Source organism: Micromys minutus (assembly GCF_963924665.1).
Source record: "Micromys minutus genome assembly, chromosome: 7".
In the NCBI taxonomy this organism is placed as follows: domain Eukaryota; kingdom Metazoa; phylum Chordata; class Mammalia; order Rodentia; family Muridae; genus Micromys; species Micromys minutus.
The window spans coordinates 73,356,863-73,378,383 of NC_137976.1; the positions used below are offsets into that span (position 1 = coordinate 73,356,863).

Sequence of the window (21,521 nt, forward strand, 5' to 3'; positions counted from 1 at the left end):
AGGACCCATGACGTCACTAGCATTATATAGTTGTCTAGGTTTCCGGTATCCGGGAGTAATTTCACTTTGTGTCTAAAGTTTAGTTCGAGAGCTGTTGGTTACTGCCATGGTGTGAGTGCCACTCTTGTCCCCTTCAGGACATAATGCTATGCTGGCTGTTGGTTGTTAGACACACACACACACACACACACACACACACACACACACACACACACACACATACACCACAACTTGTAAGTCTTGTTCTGGTGTCATGAAAGCTAGTCCTCAAGGAGGAGGCTTCCAGGTCAGTTCCATTTTGGATCCTGCGTCCAAAGTACATGGTGTCTTCAGCCATAGGACTTACCTGTAACTTCTGGAATAACCTTGACAACTGATCAACACCTCAAAAGATATTCCTTATGCCTGGTGTTGGAGTTTTATTAAATAGTCTGTGGCTCTAGGGAGCATTGACTGATGGGAAATCTTTCATCTTAACTGTATATGTATATGTATATGTATATGTATATGAATATGTATACACAGATTTATATGTGTTATAATACTTTTAGGTAGGTTGATAATAATGATTCCTTATGACTGTTTCAGACTTCCTTACTATTATTTTTTTAAGATAATCTCTTAGCCTCTGAGGCATCTCTCCAACTCCCTAAAAGTGCCTTTCCCCCCCTTTAATCCGGAAGGATCTCTTGCTGTTAGTGGATTCCTGGGTGTACGGTATTCCCCACACCTGAGCACATTCAAGACGCTGCTGCCCCACTGGGGGGTGTCTGTTTGTTTTGGGACAGGTTCTCATGTATTCTAAGCGGACCTCATAGAGATTATATAGAAGGATGATCTTGAGAACATGTCTCAAAAAAGGAAAGGAAAAGTTACACACACATACACCCATTGGTTGTGTATTTAAAACTAGACTTGGCGGCCAACATCCAGATTCTCAGAATTTAGGAGATAGAGCTGAGGATCAGCAGTTCAAGGTCTTCTTAGTTATGTAGTCAATTTGAGGTTAGCCTGACTACAATAGACCCTATCTCGAAACCAAACGAACAAAACCCAGAAATACCTTGGAGGAGCCAGGCGTGTGCTGAACATCTATAATCCCAGTACTCAGAGGAAGAGGCAGGCAGACGTTTTCAAGTTTGAGGGGGGCATGGTCTTCCATATTGAATAAAATAAAACAAAATGGGGCTGTAATAGTGTTCACTGCTGGAGTGCAAACACTAGGACCCAGGTTCCAGTCCCTACACTGCTGTGCAGCACAGGTTTTGTCTTTAATAGTATTATTACCTTTTACATGACTTGGCTTCACAGAGCCAGTCTCTTGGGTCAACTTTAAGGCAAGTACTAATGTAGCTGAATTAGGCCTTTTTTTTTTTTTGGTAGCTTTTCCTCATTTAGGAGTTTATTACCTTGTTTCTCTCTTCCCATCTCTCCTATCCCCAATGTGAAGACAGCATACTGATCCCAGCAACATCCTTGCCCAAAGAGAAGGGCAGATGAGAGGATCCTACTTCTGACAAGCTCCAGGTTCTCAACGGGCAGAGGCTGAGCAGACAAGGGCAGATACAGCCAAAGACAGGTCTTGAAAGTGAGATAGATGGTGAGGGTGAAGGTGGGGTGGACTTTCTTGCACCCCAAACGTTCAGAGCTGGGGAAGATGGATTGGAGATATCAGAAAAAGCCAGGACTCAAGAAGCCCTCTGCTGGGCCTCACAACCCCTCCCCTTGTCCTGTAAGATGGAGGCGTCCCCCTCGCTAGCAGGCTTGGGCCAGGCCATCAGGAATCCCCTGATTGCATTCTTTCATGCCAGTGCCTTTTCTACAGCAAACGTCTACTAATGCCTCCTTTATCACAGAATTAGGGGATTTGGGACCGATTGCACAAAGGGTCCTCGATAGCGCGGTAATCAAACGCCAATCGGCCCCATCTCAGGCAGGCAGGGGAAGAAAGCGAGCACCGGGGATTAGCGCGGGTTCGCTGCCAGGCGGGGCTGAGATAGCATCGGCGAGGCTGCAGGCGATGCTTCGGGAAGGGCTTGGGCAGGCCGCGGAGAAAGGCCGGCTTAGCGCCTCGCACCGAGGATTCTGAAACCATTAGAGGGGATTAACACCCAGGTTAATCTGCTTTGGCCGCTCAATTGTCGCAAGCAAGGAACATTCCTGAGCTGGACAGACCTGGGGCCAGCTAGCAGGTCTCAGTTTCCCCAGTTGTCGCGTGTTCAGAGGCAGATGGGGGTGGATCTGGGCAGGTGCTGCGTGTGAAACCTGATTGGTCTTTGGTTCATTGCTATCCCTCTTTGGGGACAGAGTATATAGCATACTGCCTCTGCCCTTTCTGTTCCTGGCAAAAGGAAGAACATTCCTTGCCCCTTTATGGACCCACGCTGCAGTGAGGCATCAGTTTTCCTAGTTTGGGTTGCCCAGGAAGGTGTACATGTTTCCACTGTGCAGCTTTTCTCTCCTGATCAGTGAGGCTGGCCCATAGGAGACAGGGCAGGACAGGGCACAGCAGTGCAGCCTGTGCACATTGCTGCCTTTCATACAAAAATAACTTCCTCCTGCTGCTACGACATGGCCCAGAGCAGGGTACTCAGACATGTGGCTGCATCTAGTCTCTTTCCCCACGGAAATACAAATACTGTGCCTTTGAGAAACCCACAATAGCAATAGGAGACTGGACTGGAGCTAGCCAGGTAGGAAGGATGTGGAGGCCAGCACCAGAAATAAGTGAAGTTCTTTGGTTCCCAACCTGTACCCCAATCCGCACTGGACCATTAAAAAGGCAACGAAATGCTGTTTTTCCTTTCTTTGTTTAATAGTGAGTAATGAGTTTCCAATCTATTCTCTGTAGAGGGGACACTGGGGAAATAAATGCCACGTTGTCAGTGAGTTTGGATACGAACGCACAGGAAGACAAACAGGTGAGAGAGTAGTTCAGAAAAAAAAAAAAGGATTAGGTCCCTGGCCTGCACATAGGTTACACAGGGCCTTACGGGCAGTTAGAATCACAGGGCAAATATGGAGAGTCAAAAAGCATGGGCCAGAAGGAAGGAGCCACAGGGGGCGGAACTCTGGGACTTGGTGGGGACTGTCTCCTCAAACTGAGGGGTTAGGGTTCGCCTGTGGCACCATCACACTCCGGAGAGTGGACTGTGACGGCTGAGCTGGACAGTGTGGTGGGGCGTGCAAGCGAGCGCAGGAAAACCTAAGGACCGGGAGTGTCCCTGAGACGCCTCCAGATTAGACTGGCGACCGAGAGCAAAACCCACAGGATACGGTAGTCAGATCTATTAAAGCAATTCCTGCGCCCCCAGCCGCCGGCAGAGCGCATGCGCGGCCCCTGGCTACGGCCGCGTCCTTGTGATGTCATCAACAAGCGCCGCCTGGCATGTGAGTGGGCTTGCTCCGGCTTCTGGTGAAGTGTTTCTGTCCCGTGTTCTCAAAGCCTTGGAACGCGCTTGCTAGCGCTTCTTCGAAAAGTGAACTCTGGAAAACTTCGCTCGCACACAAAACTGTCTGTGCCCTCCAAGCTGCGTGTCGAGGTGGGCACAGCTCCTCTCTTGTGTTCTGCTTCGTCCGGATCAGCTTTTGGATCATGGTAGCAGGCGTTTTGCTTTTCCTATTAGAGCACCGGGAGAATCTCCCGGACACCCGAGGAGCTAGTTACTTGAGGTGCTACCTTGGCGGAGAGATCCTGGCACGTGGCCAACCGGTGTAGGTCTGTGTGGACCTTTGTGCAGGCTGACCAGAGAGCCTGAGCTGTCCCCCCTTACTAGTCAGTACTTGAACCCCCCCCCCCCAAGCCTGGGAACGGCAGGAGGCTGCGCTGCGCTGGTAGTCAAGATAATAGGCTAATGTAGGCATTTCAGCAAGGCTGAAGACCAAAGGGTAATTTGTCTCCTGGATCACTTAAGATAATGCCTTTGGAGCATAGGACACTTAGGCAGTAGCTTCCAGTTAAGCGTCGCCATGGAGGATAACGTGTGGGGTGGATAGGTGACTGGCTTCCACAGAAAAGACAAATGTGGCAACAGTGTTAAAGGCCACTTTGGGGACTCAGGACTTGCCACAACCAGATCAGAAGGGAGAATGCTCTTGGGTATCGCCAGGAGAGAGTGGGACATGGTAAGTTACAGGGCCACGATCTCCAGTGCTTTTTCCATTGTCCTTTTAGGAGATGCAGTGTCGGCATCTCCATTCTTTGTCCTGTGTCCAGGACCTGGTGGTCCCAGATCTTGAGGAGGCCAGGAGTTCCTCAGACTCTAAGTCTGTGCCTTATACCTACAAATTTATAAGTCCTGGAATCTGTGAAACAGGAAATTAAAAGCCAGCAAGAAAAAGAATTGTGAAGTCTTACACTTAAGACTGTTTTCTGAGTGCCGGGAGGGATACAACATAAAAGCAAGAATTCTTTTATTTGCCTAAAACAAGACAGTCCCTGGGCTGGGGCAAACTTGGACTCTGAATCTCTTGGTTCTCTAGTCTTTGGGGGCGGGGCAGGAAACAAGCATTTCTCCAAAGTGTGGCTTCTTTTGGTATTAAACCATGATTTGCCATTTCATCACCTACACAGGGGCATACACAGTAAACTCCAGGGGGTACCTATACAGCTTTAAGGGGAGCTTAACATAATTTAGAATGGGGTGGAAGACATCAGCTTGGGGTTCTGCTGTCCTGCTGCCTAGCTCTGTCCTCATTCTGAGGCTATTGTTCTTCCTGGCACAATTCTTCCCTACATAAACTGTCTGCCTCCAGGGTTTTAAGAAGAGGTAGTTGGGTGTGTTCTGCATAGCATCTTGATCAAAGACCCACATCTCATATCTCTGCCCCCACTGCTATCCGGAGAGGCAGTGGCCCTAGCTTAGAGGCCTAATCATATTCCAAGGCCAAGAGGATCTGGGGCCAGTCAAGGGCCATCATGTATAGCTATTGGTCCTTCCTATGAAGGGCATGAGCCTCTATGTCTGTACAGTGATCGATATCGTTATGACCATAGTGGGTATAGGAACTCCTTTTGGGCAATTGTTGGGCTTTTCCTGTCTTGGTAGCATCAGGCACCTGGGGAAACTAAAAGCCACTTAACTGTAACTCAAGAAAAGCAACCCTTGTGAAATTGCCAGGTGCCACGTTCCTCCCCACAGGAGTCATTTCAGATATGCAGCCTAGTGGTGTGTTCTTTTAACCGTATTTCTCCGATTAGGGAATTGAGGTTAGGTAATTTGCCCAAGGTTGTACAGATGTGGGAGAGAGGCAGAGCATGACTCATCCATCTTCTCAGGTACTTCTTGGGAGTGGACATCAGGAAGGCTAGTGCCATTTTACCACTACAGCCAAGGTGGAATTTGGAAGTGGCCTGGGCCTAAGAGACAGGAAGTCAGTGTGGGATCTCGGTAGCAGGGGCAGCCCTCTCTGATGGAGGTAGAAGCAGGCCTTGGAGGCGTGGGCACCATTCTCTGTAGAGGCCTGGAATAGCTGTGACCACTAAGATCATTCTGCCCAAGTCCCACTGAAGGCTTCTACACCATACCCATCTTTACGTTGCCCACGCCTACTTTGCACTGTCTTCTCACCTGCCACAGGTTCCACCTACAATTCATGGCTGTCTCCACGGTATCTGCCACGCTTCCCCAAAGGCCCAGGCCTACAGGGATGCTCATACTGTCAGGTCCCCACCCCAATCCCCCAGGGCTGGACAAAAGGCTTACAACTCCCCATCCCGTCCCTAATTTCCAGGCATGGAAGCTGCCTCTCCCAGCATGGCTGGGAGTATTACCTGTTGACCCTGTCTACTGGGTTCCTACTCTTTGCCCATGGTTATGGCAGAAGGGGTCCCAGCCACAATGACCTTAGTTCAGCTATATAGCTTCCAGCCTTGAATTGCCTTTCATCTGTACCCAGACTCTATAGCAGGGAACTTCCACCTTGGGCATACCTGCTAATGTTCAGGGTCCAGGATTGAGGCACCTGGATGTTCCCTGGCCTTAGGGACTCAATCTAGCACAACAGCTGTGTCCTACTCTGGGAGAAGCTCTCCCTGTCACCCCAGTGCTTACAATCTTAAGGGAGCACAGGGTCAGTGTCTCTCTGCCTCAGCCCTAAGCACTTACTACTGTCCTCCCTGCATTTCAGATTGAGAGGGTGGGTCGGCTATGCCACAGGCAGACAGGCCAACAAGCCCTATAACCAGCCCTTCTCAGTGATGGGCAGAGGCACCCTGGGAACATTATCCAGTGCTAGCCCTCTATCCTGCCAGTCCACCAAGGGCCTTGTGAATAAACCCTTTCAGCTGATGGCAGCAATTGGCCTATAAGGCCAGGAAGTAGCACAAATCCCTTTTGGTTCCAAGTTGGGCCTCCTAAAGGAGCTCTTAGGGGCTGCAGAGCTTTCCTACTGCCCAGTCACCTTCAGTGTCTTCAGGTGCAGGGGAGGCTGGTCTCTGAGCAGGCTCAGTCACCAATGCCCCCCAACTACAAAGGGATGGACAGGAGAGTGTAACAGGATCCGGTTTATTCTCCTTGGCAAGGTGGTCCTGAGAGTGGCAGGTGCCACCCTGTTCCGGGCAGAGGGAGGGCCCGAGGGCCATTTAAGGCCAAAGGCGGGAGAAGCAGGGGGCCTATAGCCCCTGGAATGCGGTGAAGCCAGGCCGAAGCCCGGAGGCAGCTGTGGTAGGCCAGGGCAGGGTACCCTTGCCATAGGGGGTGGAAGGCACCGGATTGTGACCTGACCCATGGCTCCAAGGCCATGGATCAGGGCACATAGGCACCCCAGGAAGTGGGGCACAGGGTCACATGACATAGAACATGAAACAGGCACATGGCTCACAAGCAAGCACATGGATAAGTGAGCACATATTCACAGGCCAAAGAGACACCCAGCCATGGCCAGGCTGGGCACAGATACAATAGTAGTGTCACACACAGAGCACATGGGAGACACAGAACTATGGATAGTCACTATGACACACCAGGGCACAGAACTTGAAGGACAAAGGAAGGGGCCTTTTGGCACTACTGCACTGGAATCGTCAGAGTAGGTGGCGGGGGTCTGGACTGGAGGAGCTGGGACACCCCACTGCCCTCCAGGGTTAGTCTGTCTTCCACACTTTATTAAGCAGTTTCACCACTTCATCATAGATGATGAATACGATGGCCACATCTAGGCAGACTCGGCCCAGCCGGGGAACGGTGCCCTTGTAGAATCTGGGTAGAGCAGAGAGTCTGAGGTGAGCAATGGAAGAAGGAAGACAGCCTAGGGCAAGAGGGCCTGCAATGGGGACAATAGCTCTGCCTCTGTCCTACTCACGCCTTGAGCCCCTCATTCTTTAGGATCTGCACGCCACAGTCCAGGGTGTTCCGGTATTTGTGTGCCTCCAGGCCCTGCAGGACACCGAAGGCCAGAGTCCTTAGCAACTAGCCTCTGACTAGGGCTCTTATCCCCACTCTCTCAGCTTCCCATCCATACCTGCATCCTGGTCTTGATCACATCCAAGGGTGTGTTTCCAAACACACTGGCTGCACCCGCAATAGCTCCAAAGACCCCTGTGACCAGTGGGTTCATAGGTTTGTTGTGGTTGTCTCCTGGATAGAGCAGAGTTGCTGTGAGAATACTGGGGGGACTGAATCAGAGGGAGCTTTGAAGTCAGGAAGAACCTGGGGTAGGGTGCGCCTCCCCTTCCAGGAACAAGCTAGCCTTCAGGGTTTGGAAATTGTCTCTGGGCCACAGGTATACCTTGGTACCAGTTGCGTAGGGAGGTCATGACGAAGAATCGGATAGCTTGGTTTGAGCCCTGCTTCAGTACAGTAGCTGTGAGGCCTTGGTATGTCCCCTTTAGTCCTTGGGGCAGGCAGACATGGGTCAAGCTGGGACCTTCCAGGCCCCTCCTGTAGTCAAGGGGGAGCCACTCAAGTAGAGGCTATCCCACTTGGCAGAGGTCTTGATTCTCCAGGCTTACCTTGTTCCCGAACAATTTCTCTAACCCCATGGAAAAATCCTCGGTACTTGGGGTTGGAAGAAGTCTGGTCATGGATAAACTTCACCTAAAAGGAAGGAAGCAATGGCCTTGATCCTTGGCCACATTTGGCTAGCAGATCTAGGCCCCACCAAGGTCAGGCCAAAGCTGAGGACTCCCAGCTCTTCTGCATAATCCCCCCCCCAAGGCTGTTCTTGAGTTCAGTTACACAGAGGCCTCAAGATCTCCAAGGATTCCTCAGGTTTAAGGGCCTCCACCACATTTGCTATTCCTAGATTTTCAACAGTGAGTTATGCTAGGTTTTGTACCCACAGAAGTAGCTTTAAAGACTTTGATCATGCTTTTGCTATGGAGGGACAGCCTCCACAGGAGATCCTTTCTGCCACCCATTTTCCAAGAACCTGGTGTGGATGTGTGGAGACCCTTCCCACCTTGACGGTCTCCATGGGGGCACATGGCCCTTAAAACTGGGAACCTCAAAGACACCCTGGCTAGCCATGAAAGACTCAATCCCTCACCTTGATGGTCTCCATGGGGCACACGACTACCACTGCTTCTGCCACGCCAGCACCCAGACCGCACAACAGTCCTCTCCTGCTGTCGAGCCTACCTTGGGCATCTCGCATGTGGTTGCTGAGGAACTCGAACATCCCAAACCTAAAGAAAACGGCATATGAGGGGGCCGCTGCGGCCACTCCCTCCGGGTCGTTCAGGCAAGCCGAGTCTCACCTGACAGCCGCCTTGGGGATGGAGCCGTAGAGCAAGGAGCTGAGGCCGCGGTACAGGCCCAGGACGCCATGGCTGCGGACAGTTTGGCGCACGCAGTCCCCTATGGGAGGCGCGGTTAGGACCCTAGCTCCTCCGCCCCTCAGTGTCCCCCTCGCCAGCCTCCCCCAGCCCCTCCTTACCAATGCCCCGGTACCGCGGTGGGTTTGCGCGTTCATCTAGCTGCAGCTGCGTCTTCACATATTCGGTCGGGAAGGTGATGCAGATTTCGATGCCTCCAGCCAGGCCGCCTGTGGGTACCAAATGCCGGGGGCTTGGGACACCCTTACCCGGTAGACCCAGCCGCCGCCGCCGCCGTGCGGCCCCTCCCCCGCTCGGACTTTGCCCACGTCCCGGCGATGCCCACGTTTACGCCCCCATCCGGTGGTCTCCGCCGGGAGCGCTCGAGAAACTCCGGGGCAGAGAAGGCGCGTAGGCTAGGGTCCGGGGTCGCACACCCCACACCTCCGCCCCTCCGGAAGTTGGGCGGGGCCTGGGCGTCCCCGGCCCACCCGGAAGCGCTGTCGGACAGATTCTGAGTTGGGGTTCCGAGTGACCCACCTGCTAGGATAGCCTTCCCGGGGTGCGTCAGTTTGGCCTTCCCGGACCCGGGCGCTGCGGCCGTCAGAGCGCGGGGTGCGCGAGGCGCAGCCATGGCGGTCAGGAGGAGGGGCGCCCAGCGTCGACCTCGGGTCCGAGCCTCCGGCGCGGGGCACTGGGGAAGAAACGGGGCCGGAGGCTACTGAGACCGCGACCAGTCCTGGTCCTGGAGGCGGGGTGGTCACGTCAGATCCCGGGCTCCGCCCCGCGTGGCCTGAGCTGAGCCCCGCCCACGCCACGCCCCGTACCAGCCGGGAAACTGAGGCTTGGGCGGGATACACCGAGGCACGCGTCGGGGCGGAGAGCTGAGAGCAGCCAATGGCCGCTGCTGGGTTCCGGGTAGACGGAGAACCGGAGGCGTGGTCTCTGGACAGCAACTCTACGCCAAGGCGGGTAGCAGTGGGTCAAGGTGCAGTTTCTATTAACTCTTAAAGTAGAGACACGTGCGCCTGGAGCGCGCCTTGGCGATCAGGTGGGCCTCGAATGACAGGATTCCCCAAGATCCTGGGGACGGTAAGGACATTTCCTCCCCAGTGCGGGAGTTCAGTCTTCTGGACACATTGTAATCACAGAGCTTGGCCTTCGTGCACCCTACTGGGCAGCGCGACGATCACTCTGCCCTTCCCGGATCCATCCGGAAACAGAATTCTAGGCGGGTTCCCCGGAAAAATGCAGGTTTCCCTTCCTCTCAGTTTCTAGCGAATCTTTGAAGGGCCTATTAAGTTGGCCTTTGTCCCTCCTACCCACACAATCGCCAGGCAGAGCTGCTTTTCTCTGATGTACATGTTTTAATATTTATGGTCGGCAGGAGGCTCTAAGTCTTGAGAAGTCTTTGTTGCCATACATATCCTCAAAGCCGCCTGGAGGGGGCAGCTCCAGCCGGCTTGGGGTGAAGCTCCCTGGAGTCTTTGTAGACAATAATCTTTGCTTGGCAAGGCCTAGGGGTCCACCACCCTGCTGTCGGATGGAAGCAGTCTCTTTAGGTGGTCAGTGACCTCCTCAGGCTCTGGGTTGGCTCAGAAGTTATTACTGGGCTTTAGCAAAAAACAGTGTCCAGGTATTGTACTTCCCACTTGGAGTCATTTGTGATTCTAGAGGTTGAGGGTTGGGTGTGGACACAGTACCCAGTATAAACAAAAGCACTCAGAGGAGGCTCGGTCCAAGCAGGAGCTATAGAATATTAATAGGGGAAGCCAGTAGGGCTGGTGGGCCGCAGAGGAGAGCCTACAGCTAGCCTGGCTTCTGGCCTATAAGCCTATAAGCCTTCATAGCCAGCACAGATCCTGCTGCCTGTTAATATTTTGGGAGATGGAGTCTTGTTCTGGATGCCACTGAGTAGTCAAGGGGCAGAAAGAACAGAATCAGTTCTACTAATCAGAGCCTGAGGCATAGGGCCAGCAGATGTCTGGGAAGGAGTATGGGGAGGGTGGTTGGGAGGCAGTGGGAGACTGGCCAGGCTAGAGATGCAGCTGGACCCCCAACCTGAACTCTTAGTTTAGGTAAGCACAGCTGGTGAAGGCTAGCTGGCACCCCATCCTCTCCCATCAGCATTAGCACTCACTGTACCCAATAGACTCAGGGTCCGACAGCCTCTGAGGTCTTGTTCCATGCAACCCTGGCTGAGCTTTCAATGCAAAGCCCTTTCCAGCACACATCAGAAAGAACTCTCCCAGAGCCTGATGGGTCACGGCAGCAGTCCACAGCTGGGCATTGGGACTTTACCAGTGTCTCTAGACACACTGACTGCTACACCTGGTTTCCACTGGGTCTTTCCCACCCTACCTCCCCATCTGGCACCAGGGCAGGGTGCCATGGATTGCCTATGTCCCTCTCTACTCCAAGATGCCACCTGCCAAACACTAGCATGCACCAGAGCAAGAACGCAGCCCTCGTGCTCTCCACGTGCTCCTTGTTTGCTCAGTCTCTTGCAGGCACCGAGTTTGTCTGTCTAGACAGGAGCCTCCAGGAGAATAAAGCTGAGGCCACGCATACTGGCATCCCTGAGGTCTGTGGGCCCTGCTTTACTCTCAGCTCTCACTGCCAAGAGAGACTCAGGCTACACTCCATTCCACTGGCCTCTGCACTGACTACCCGTTAATACATTTTAGGGAAAAGAGAAGCTGATCTACAGAGGGCTGTTCCTACAGGGAACTGCGGTCTGTGATCATAGGTAATTAAGGACCTTTGTAAACCTAACCCGTTTATGTGTTTATGTGCCTCATTCCCATGCCTGCTGTGTGGATGGAACTCTTAGCTATAACAGGGTGATGACCCTTCGTTGGCCTCGTTGGGGGCCCTTGATAAGGCAGGAAGCTGCTGGAGGGGCTACAGGCAGCTGACAGCCTTAGCCTACAAAGGCACTCAGGGCTAGCAGCCTTAACCCAGGAGACCTGTTTATTTTCTAGTTTCCACCAACCAGGATAGCTTCCCTGCCTTAGAATCACAGCCTCAGGATAGGACTTTGGGATCCACATGGCTTGAAGTGGTCTTGGAACTCAGCAGTGGGTTAGAAAGTGCTCCTGGGAGATGGATTTTCCATATCATTAGAAACACCAGGCTCGGTCAGGTGACATGGGTCCCTGGAGTAGAACTCTGATACCCAGGAAGGACTTTAAAATCATGCATTATCATCTTGTCACCTCAGTGAGCTAAGTAAAGTCACCCCCCCAACTGTTGAAAGGAGCCATTCATTTATTTGTGTGGTAACATTACTACCAAGAGTTTAGCAGAAGGGCATCACTCCGATGGGGTCACTAACCTGTGCACCCCAGGCTCCATTGGATGTTTTACAGGAACACAGCCTGGCTGCACAGAGCCCATTGTGCTATGCGGAAGGTTTCACTGGATAGCAGTATGTCAGCTGGTACCCCACTGCCACTGGTAAAGCCCAGGGCTGTCTTACACACTGGGGGGTATGTGCTGATAAAGTTCCCAAGGAGTCTAAGCAGAAATACTGCAAGTGGCTCATGCCCAGGCCTACCCAGCCTCTCAGTGATGCCAGGATAGTGGTCTGTTCCTGTAGCTAGTGTTCCAAAGTCCTATGCAAGCTTGTCACACTGTTGGCTCCTCCTTTGGGCCAGGTGTTAGCTACTGCCTCTTTTGGAGAAAAGGAGACTGGGAAGTCACTTGATCCTGGTCACACAGCCCACTGCTTATGCACCACTGTGACCTGTACTGTGGAGGAAGAACGTGAGGTTAGGGAAGTCTAATCTCACGGCCACCACTGAGATCTGGCTGTTGATCTGGCAACCTCTGACTAGTTCATCTGCTGCCTTTCTCCTCACCCAGTGCTTCTCAACCTTCCTAACGCTTTGGCCCTTTAAAACAGTTCCTCACATTGTGACCCCTAACCATAAAATTATTTTCATTGCTACTTCATAACTGTAACTTTGTTACTGCTGTGAATTATAATGTAAATATCTGATATGTAAGGTATCTTGAAAATCAGTATAAGTGGATTTTTTTCCCCACCTGCTCATACCTGTCTTAGCGTCCTGCCTTGCTCCTGAAGTGGAAGCTCTAAGTTTCTGTCACATGCATCTATGAGGACCTCTGATACCAACAGGGTCACAGTTTCAATTTTCATGATTACCTGACTGGGCTATCTTTGGTAGGCTTGTTTTATAATTGAGTTCATGTGGTCTCTTCTGTCCTTTTCCCTTCATGGGCTTTGACCTGACATAGACATGTTGTGGGATGAAGCCATAGTTCAGTGTCTCTCGAGCTTTCTGTGTTGTGTATGACCCTTAATACGGGTCCTTATACTGTGGTGACCCCCAACCATGACATTCTTTTCCTTGCTACTCCATAACTGTAATTTTGCTACTGTTATGAATCTTAATATAAATGTTTTCAGTGGTCTTAGGCAACCATTGAAGGGCTGTTTGATTCCCCAAAGAGCTCATGACTTGCAGGTTGAGAACCACTGCTATAAAGAAAAGGCCCATCTCCAGATCTCCAGTGCTCCAGACCAAGTGTAGCCAGCCAAGGTGGTTTCTTAGCAGACTCGGGGTGCAAGGGTTACCCCTGGTGAGCACTGAGTCCTGGCCCTGTGCTGGAGCTGGCTCTGGGCTGAGATCCCTACTTTCTCCCTTTCACAGCACCATTCTCCACTGCGTCCTCTCAAGGCACTTCTGCAGGCCTTGCCTCCTCCTGTCAGACTTGGGCCTGGTGACCCTCACTCATGACTGTCACTCCATTGCCTGGCTCCAGCCCTTCCTTAACTGGCGTGTGTGGCAGGGTCCCGTCCCTCACTGGCCTCTTGTTTAGACTCTTGTATAGTCTTCACAGCAGCTAAGCTAATTGCATTCCAGCCTCCAAAACTGCCACTGTCCACTGTTATCACTGCAGATACTGCTTCCTGTAGGGCACTGTGACAGGAGCACCTACCTTCTTCCAGCACTGCAGAGCAGGCTCTTCTCACAGGAGTGCTAAGTCTCGCACTGGGGGGGCGGGCTTGCCTTGGGCACCACTGCTGGCCTCTATCTCCTACATATCCCAAGTCGTGACAGAAAGACCAAAAATTCTCCTCTTATGCGGAACATGCGGCTCTCTGCTGGTGGCTTTGTCTTCCTCTGGCTGGAAGAGGCAGGTCTCAGCAGCCCTTCTGCTGCAGCTCTGAGCAACTGTCACCTCGCTAGGGTATAGCCGAGTTTCCCCCCACAGCAGGCAGCACTGAGCCGCCTCTCAGCTTTAGCCCTCAAGAAAGACCATTCATGTACACGGTCACCGAGGGCTGGATGTCATGGGACGACTGAAATAACTGAGAATCATGGTTTTTCTGGAGTCTAAGGTATAGACCAAGTACTCTGAGAGTGAAGCACCCGTGCTGTGTGCATAGCAGCCTGTGTGCCCCGGGAAGATACTTAGAAAAGCCCAGGGACAACAATGGAGAGTTACATTCTCAGGCAAGTTTGCCAGCTGCTGGGGTTCATTAAGTTCTGGCACATGGAGCTCTTGAGAGAGCAGGCATGATGCGACCAGGGTAGCTGGCTTGTGTAACCTCACTTTGTCCCACTGGGGACAGGCTCAGGCTGGACAGAGCTGGCAATGCCTCCAGGGTCTTGGCAGTCCCTCAGGCTGCCCAACCTGACTAGCAGATTCCCGGATTCAGGTCTGTGCTACCTCCCATTGGCAGGAGCATGTTTTAGGTTCGGCGTTAGCTTAGGTTTTTCATTTCAACAGGAAGTGAAGCAGGAGACAGGAAGTGAGTTCTGTCACACTGGTTAGATTGAGTTACAACCACCTCATTCTGGAGAAGATGCCTTAAAATCTGCCTTTTGGGGATGAAAAGGTGGCTCAGCGGTTAAGAACACTAGCTGCACTTGCTGAGAACACAGGTTCAGTTTCCAGAACCCACACGGGGCTCACAACAGTCCGTTCCTGCCTCTGGGAGCACTGTGCACACACTGTGTACAGACACGAAACCAAATACACAAGGTAAATCTTTTCAAGAAAAAAAAAAAAAAGAAATTGCCTTTTGTTGGGCCTAGAGAGAGGGCTTTGTGGTTCAGAGCTCTGTTTTCTTGCAGAGGACCTTGGTTTGATTCCTAACTTCACACAGCTCACAGCTTTCATAATTTCAGATCCAGGGAATCTGGCTTCTGACTTCCTCAGGCACCCAGAATGTGGCACACGCAGTCATGTGGAAGCAAAACACACATACACACATATATCTTAAAAGATATATCTTTAAGAATCTGCCTTTTAGGGGCTGGAGAGGTGGCTCAGTGGTTAAGAGCACTGACAGCTCTTCCAAAGGTCCTGAGTTCAAATCCCAGCAACCACATGGTGGCTCACAACCATCTGTAATGGGATCTGATGCCCTCTTCTGGTGTGTCTGAAGACAGCTACAGTGTACTTACATATAATAAATAAATAAATAAATAAATAAATCTTAAAAAAAAAAGAATCTGCCTTTTAGCCTATTCTTTCTCCCCTCCCCTGCCTTTTGTTCTACTAGGCATTGAAGCTTAGGTCTCAGATAATAAGCAAATGTTTTTCCCTCTGAGCTACATCCACAGCCTTCTCTTTCACTTTTCCTTTCTTTTCTTGAGCTATGGACCCCAAACTGGCCTCAAAACTTATGTGGACCCTTGAACTCCTGCCCCCCTGCCTCTACCTTCCACATGCTTCACCCACTGGCTCACAATTCATGAACAGAGATTAGTTTTTATAAGATCATTCGGGCTGGTGCTGACCTTACTGTGTAGCTGAACCTGCTCAAATTTTCTATGCTTCTGTCTTAACCTTTAGAGTAGCAAGGATTATAGGCCTGTGTCACTAGGTCTAGCATAAGAACCTTTCAATCCTAATAAATTTAATGGGGCCACATATCCCTCCCATTTCTCACCCTGTGTTTTAAAAGTGGCCACCCCTCTAATGCCAGTGCCCCATTACCTTCATTGATGGCGAGGAGCTTCTGAGAAGCCCAGAGCCACATCAGACAGCTTCTGCTGCTGCCTGCTGAGAGCTGGCACCATGTCCACTATCAAACCAGGACGTCATGCCTGTGAGGACAACGCTGTACCAATAGAACGCCACCGCTGTCACTCACCCGGCCTGTTTGTTTTGAGCGCTGTAGTAGAGGAGTAGCAAGTGAACCACTTAACGGAAGAGTCAGGACGTAGTGGTGGTTAATTTGAATCTCCCCGTAAGCAGTCTTGTTGCGGAACAGGACAGCTAATCTGTATCTCTCTTTATGACTAAAGTTGGTCACTTACAGATGACTCTGACATTATTGGAGACCCGATAACAACCTGCCTTACTGACTTGCCATAAGACTAATAATGTCCGTTTCTACTAATTACACCACAAACATCGCCACTTGATTCAGAATTAGTGTGATAACACAGTGCTGTGGACACCATGCTCTTGGAGCCTACCAGTATGACACCGCGGCCACCAGGGCCAGTGTTTGCTCACTGCACTGTCTTACCTGGAACGGCTGGGCTCACCTTTCACAACTAGGTGCTGTTGGCACCAGTGTGGGAACACAGAGGAGGCCAGGAAGACAAAGTCAGAAATAGAATTCTATGGCAGTGTGGTGACCTCATATGCCCCTCTTAATAGTCTCTTTCCCCACAGCCAACTAGGAACTCTGCTGAGGTGTTCTGACATGGGACGCTTTCCCCTGACCTGGTTCTCAGAGACTGGATGGTATGTTTTCTCGTGTCCCCAGGAGACAAGCATGTTCCTGGTCACTCAGAACACCTGCAAAGCAAGATGAGCCTTCCATTCCTATGACGCCCACCTCCTCTCCAGGGCACCTCAGCCTGAGTGCTCCCATGTGACTGTTGCTGTCACCTTCCACACCTGGGCTTCAGGGGCACTGGCTGTACCCCCAGCCTGTGACTGAAGCTGGTGTCATACTGCCCCAGCAGCCTTCCTCCTTGCTACCATTTGCAGAGAGTCTTCCTTATCCCCAGACAAGGTCTTCGATGCCCTGTACTCGGAGAACTTTGCCTTCCTTAGCACAGAGGCCATTTGACACCAGGCCCAAATGCTGCCATACAGGAATCCCTGTCTTAGGCACCCACTCCGCCTGCACTGGGCCCCGCCCAAGCACCTCCGTCCAGCACCACTTGGCACCTATTCCCTGCTTAGCGCCTGTGCTGATTTCAAGCAGCTCAGCTCATGCTGTGTGGCCCTTGACCCTCTTGGGTGTTGTCAGCCCTGTGCCACTTCTGTGCGTGACCTAGTCTGGGGCCTGGAGAAAGAGCCAGAGAGGGCCTCAGCAGACTGCTGCTGGGCTTCTGAGAATCATGAGCATGGGCCTGGATGAGCAGGACTCCTTCCTGGTGACTTCTTCCTATTTTCTCCCCTCAAACCTCTAACTCCACAAGGTGAGCACATAGCTTGCTGTTTCCCCTCAGAAGAGCCCTTCCACCTTTCTGGGACTCTGGAATCTCCCTCACCAGCACTCTGAATCACTAGTTTCTGCTTTTGCTCCATAATTAGTTCCCAGCAAGCTCATATCAACCCACCAGTTCAATAGGCTTAAGGAAATGCTGTTCTTTCCCGAGAAACAAGGACAACACAGTGAATCTTATTGCTCTAGCCTCATGTTACCCAGAGGCTGCCACCGCTTCACCTCTCTTTCCTGGGCACTTCTTCAGGAGACTTTACTTCAGGAGTCCAACCAGAGACTTTACTTCCAGAAGACGACATGGTATTTAGGAAACTACGTTCTCAAGAGTCTCCAGCCTCTTTCCGATCCGTTTCTCCTGCTCTGGAACGTTGAGGTGTCAGGCCTGTTGACTTCCTCTTTGAGCAATGGCGGTGAGCACTGTGCACCATGTGCTGTGTGTGTCCATCCCTCTGAAGTCTGATCCCCCAGCATTCCTTGTAGAGCTATGTGGCACCTAGCAGACAGAAGGCAGACGTGCAGCAGGAGCCCTGTTTCCCCCAGGCTGCCTTCCCCCTGGCTCCCACATCAGCTGTTTCATCACACCACGGGGCTCATGTGGGCTCCTCTCTCAGACTAAAAGAGTCAGCCAGCCCGGTCAGCTCTTCCACCAGGATGCATCCTGTGGTGGGAAGCACCCTGCCCCTCTCCCCAGCCACATTTCAGGAACTGTGCTTGTCACTGTGACCCTCATCTGGATGGAGCACAGCAGGGGAGTCTTCTGCTGGAAGCCCCATCCCACTGCAGAAGAAAGCTCATCTCAGTGCAGGGATCTGAGTCCTGCAGGTCAGTAACTACTTCACACCCACCTCCTCCCATCCCTCCTTCCCCATCCAGCCACCAAAGAGCTGGTGCCAAAATCAACTAGTAACAGCAGAGATGTCCGGGGACAGACTGTAAGTCAGTGATGTTGTAATAGCCACAGCAGTGGTTAAACCACCTTACCTAGTGAGCTGAAGACCAGAGTCAAGTGTAGCCTTGCCACTCTGACGTCTCACGCGCCCAGGTCCCTGGGGTGTGCTTCTCATCATGACTAGAATTCTCACTAGAAGAAGAACGAGAGAAGGAAGGCATTAGAGCCTCATTTGGCTCCTGCGCCCCCTTATTCTAACAGCATCCCAGGCCCTGATGAAGTTCATGGCTCTTGTAGTGGGGCCTGCCCACAGTGGGTCTGGCAGGGGACTCCAAGTGGCTGGCTCACCGTGATCATTGCAAACTTACAAGTCCAGTCTCGGTTTCTACCGTGTCTCACAGGACCCAGGATTTAGAGTAGGGTCTGCCTGTGTCACAGCTACTGGACACTCCTAGAACCAGACATACTTGTTTCATTAGCTTATGCTGCTACAGTCACCTGAACATTTCAATTTAGTGCAAAGCGGTTGGACACCAAATATTTCTTGGGCCACCTGGGGTTTTTGTTTTGTATTTCTTTTGCCTTTTTGAGACAGGGTTTCTCTGTGCAGCCCCGGCTGTTATCCTGGAAATCACTCTGTAGACCAGGATGGTCTTGATCTTACAGAAATCCCCCTGCCTCTCCCAAGTGTTTCTTAGATGAAAGGATTGATGGAGACAGAAGCCACTGTATGGGCAGGGGTTTCACAGACACAGAAACGCTAACAGAAAGGAAATGCATGCAGATACTCTCTTACACGAGCTTTGCTGACTGGAGGCACAACATTGAAGGTGCCTTTTTATCCTGACGGGAGACAGCACTGCAGGTTGTGTGAATGTTGGGAGCAGGCTAGCTCATTGGCCCCAGCAGGGCTGGCTTGGCTGGGCAGCTGGCGAGGCTGCCCCCAGGTGGTAGTACAGGTTTTGGCAGTTGCAGTGGCTTCCAGATGAGGGAGACCATAGCTTGTGTGTTTCTTAGAAGTTTCACTTGCAGTTGTGGGAAGATGGGAAAGGAAAAGAGAAGAGAATAAAGAGTTTTTGTTTCCAGTTGTGCAGGTGAGAGGCTGGGTCTTGGCAGTGCTAACAAGCTTGGCTCTTAATGGGACGTGACGAGAAGAGAAATACTAAAGCAGAGAAAGGAGAGTTCATGTGGCCACACTGGGAATGGGGCCAGCTATACACGGATAGAAGGTTGAGAGGAAGCAGCAGGCCAGGGGTATACATAAGTACTTGGCAGTTGTTGGCACAGACAGATTCTATTTCCTTCTGGATGCTGGGGATTTGAACCCAGGGCTTCATGTTTGTGTAGCTTGTGCTCTTATCAACCAACTCACTTCCCCGGCTCCCCTTAAGCCATTTTTGATTGAGTCCTCCCTACCCCCGTGTTCTCTATATAGATGCCTATCTGGTAAATACTTCCTCTCACTCCGAAGGCTGTCACCGTGCAGTATTGTTTTCTGTGTCGTGTAGAAGCCATGAGGCCCATCTGTCCGTCATGGGCTGTGTTTTTGAAAGAACTAGTGTCATGTTTAGAAAGCCCTTGCCTGTGCCTGAATATCTGTACAGTTTCTGCTTCTGGAAAACGATAGTTCAGACTTTCAGATGTCCTTTCAAAGTCCTCGATCAATCGAAAGTTATTCTTCCTAAGGGCAAGAAATAATCTAGAATCATTCTTTCTTCAGCATGGAAATAGCCAGTTTTCCTGACACCATTGTTTGGTTGGTTTGGTTTGGTTTTCCCAAAGCTGCATGGGCTCACACCTGGCTCTTCTGTTTGGTGTGTGTGTGTCAGTACTGTGCTGGTTTGGTTATTCTGTAACACAACTGGAAGTCAGTGGTGGTGCCCCCAGCACTGTTTTCTCCCTCACGATTGACTGTTTGAGCTTCTGCTGAAATTTAAGATGTGTTATCATGTGTTCTACTGAACATGGTGGCACATCTTCAAGGAGTCAGAGATTAGCGGATCTCTGAATTTGAGGCCAGCCTGGTATACATATTAAATCCCAGGCCAGCCAGGGATGCATTGAGTCTGAATGAGAAACAAAACCAGTAGCTTCTCAGTGATGAGGCTGGGCTTCGGCTACCGTAATCTGGTGCTGAAGGCCAGGGGAACGTCTGGAGACATCAGTGCTCAGGCCACACTGGAAGGTGGAAGCAGCTGGATGCCAGTGTCAGCAAAGGTTGAGCGGAGGCAGCTGCAGGAGCATCGTAGATGCATTCACAGTTACTTTCCTAAGTACTCCGGAGTCATTGTACCAATCACTGTTGTGTCCCTTACTTTAACTTTACAAAGGATGTGCATATGACTATGCAAGTGTATGCCATGCATGTTTGGTGCCCTCAGAAGCCAGCTGAAGTCACAAACAATTGTGAGCTGCCAACGTGGGTACCGGGAACCAGATCTGGGTCCTCTGGAAGAGCTGCAAGCACTCTTAGCTTCTGAGTCACGTAAGAAATGGCTATTTTAGTTTTTATTCGCATGTATGTGCTGATATGACCGTCTGCTTGCCATTTGTATTCAGGGACCTGAGGGGACAGAAGGAGGCCTTGGATCTCCTGGAGCGGAACTGCCTGACATGAGTGCTGGGAATTGAATTCAGGTCCTGTTGCGGTAAATATTAAACATGTTACTAACCTTTTAACCCACACTAGGGTCGGCTCCCATAGAAACCCTTAGAAATAACCATAACAATCTTAATCAATTTAGAGATGCACTGAGAGGAACATCCATGTCTACTTCCATGTTGCCTCTTCCTGAATTTTCCTCCTACTCTCCTCTTCCACTTTCCTAGACTTCTCCCCGCCTACCTCTCTACTGTCCAATCATGCATTGCCTTGACATCAACCTACAAGAAGAGCAGTATGCACTGTTAACCACCGAGCTATACTCACCTGATAATATATAATATTATAGCCAATCTATCTGTCTTTTCTACAGCTACTTAAATTTTCTTCCTTGATGCTTTGACGTTCTGTGATGGGTGTATGGAGTGACAGTGGCTTAGTGGTAGGTAGTGTGTGACATGGGGTGACAGTGGTTCAGTGGTAGATCGTGTGTGACATGGGGTGACAGTGGCTCAGTGGTAGGTCGTGTGTAACATGGGTGGGGCCCTTAGGTCCATGCCCAGCTCTGAATTAAAATTAAAAATAATAGTTACCTTTAGACCTTCAGAGCTTCCTGGATCTCTTTAAAGTTTTTACTGATTTTGTGTAAATGAATGTTTTGCCTGTGAGTACGTTGGTACACCACATGTAAGCAATGCCTATGGAGGCAAGAAGAGGGTGTCGCATCCCCTGGAACTGGGGGTTCATATGGATTGAGCTGCTATGAGGGTGCTGAGAATTCAAGCCACATCCTCTGGAAAAGCACCTTGCACTCTTGGCCACCGAG

At 51.2% G+C, this 21,521-nt stretch overlaps 1 protein-coding gene across 1 annotated transcript; it reads right to left on the bottom strand.

Annotated features, from left to right (window-relative positions):
* Positions 1 to 6,490: 6,490 nt before the first annotated feature.
* SLC25A1 (solute carrier family 25 member 1) lies at positions 6,491 to 9,510 on the bottom strand. Its single transcript, XM_080919408.1, has 9 exons — positions 9,296 to 9,510; positions 8,878 to 8,985; positions 8,699 to 8,798; positions 8,488 to 8,626; positions 7,952 to 8,036; positions 7,729 to 7,833; positions 7,462 to 7,577; positions 7,303 to 7,376; positions 6,491 to 7,199 (listed from the first exon to the last, which is right to left on the bottom strand). The coding sequence occupies exons 1-9, from the start codon at positions 9,387 to 9,389 to the stop codon at positions 7,085 to 7,087; spliced, it is 936 nt and encodes a 311-aa protein (XP_080775534.1). The 5' UTR covers positions 9,390 to 9,510; the 3' UTR covers positions 6,491 to 7,084.
* Between the last annotated feature and the right edge of the window lie 12,011 nt (positions 9,511 to 21,521).

What these genes read in the sequence shown, in the direction of transcription:
- SLC25A1 (XM_080919408.1), bottom strand. Translation starts at nt 9,389, where the DNA reads ATGGCTGCGCCTCGCGCACCCCGCGCTCTGACGGCCGCAGCGCCCGGG. An exon ending in CGGGAAGGCTATCCTAGCAG is followed by an intron (nt 8,986 to 9,295) that starts GTGGGTCACTCG and finishes TGGTACCCACAG; the next exon opens with GCGGCCTGGCTGGAGGCATC. An exon ending in AAGAATGAGGGGCTCAAGGC is followed by an intron (nt 7,200 to 7,302) that starts GTGAGTAGGACA and finishes TGCTCTACCCAG; the next exon opens with ATTCTACAAGGGCACCGTTC.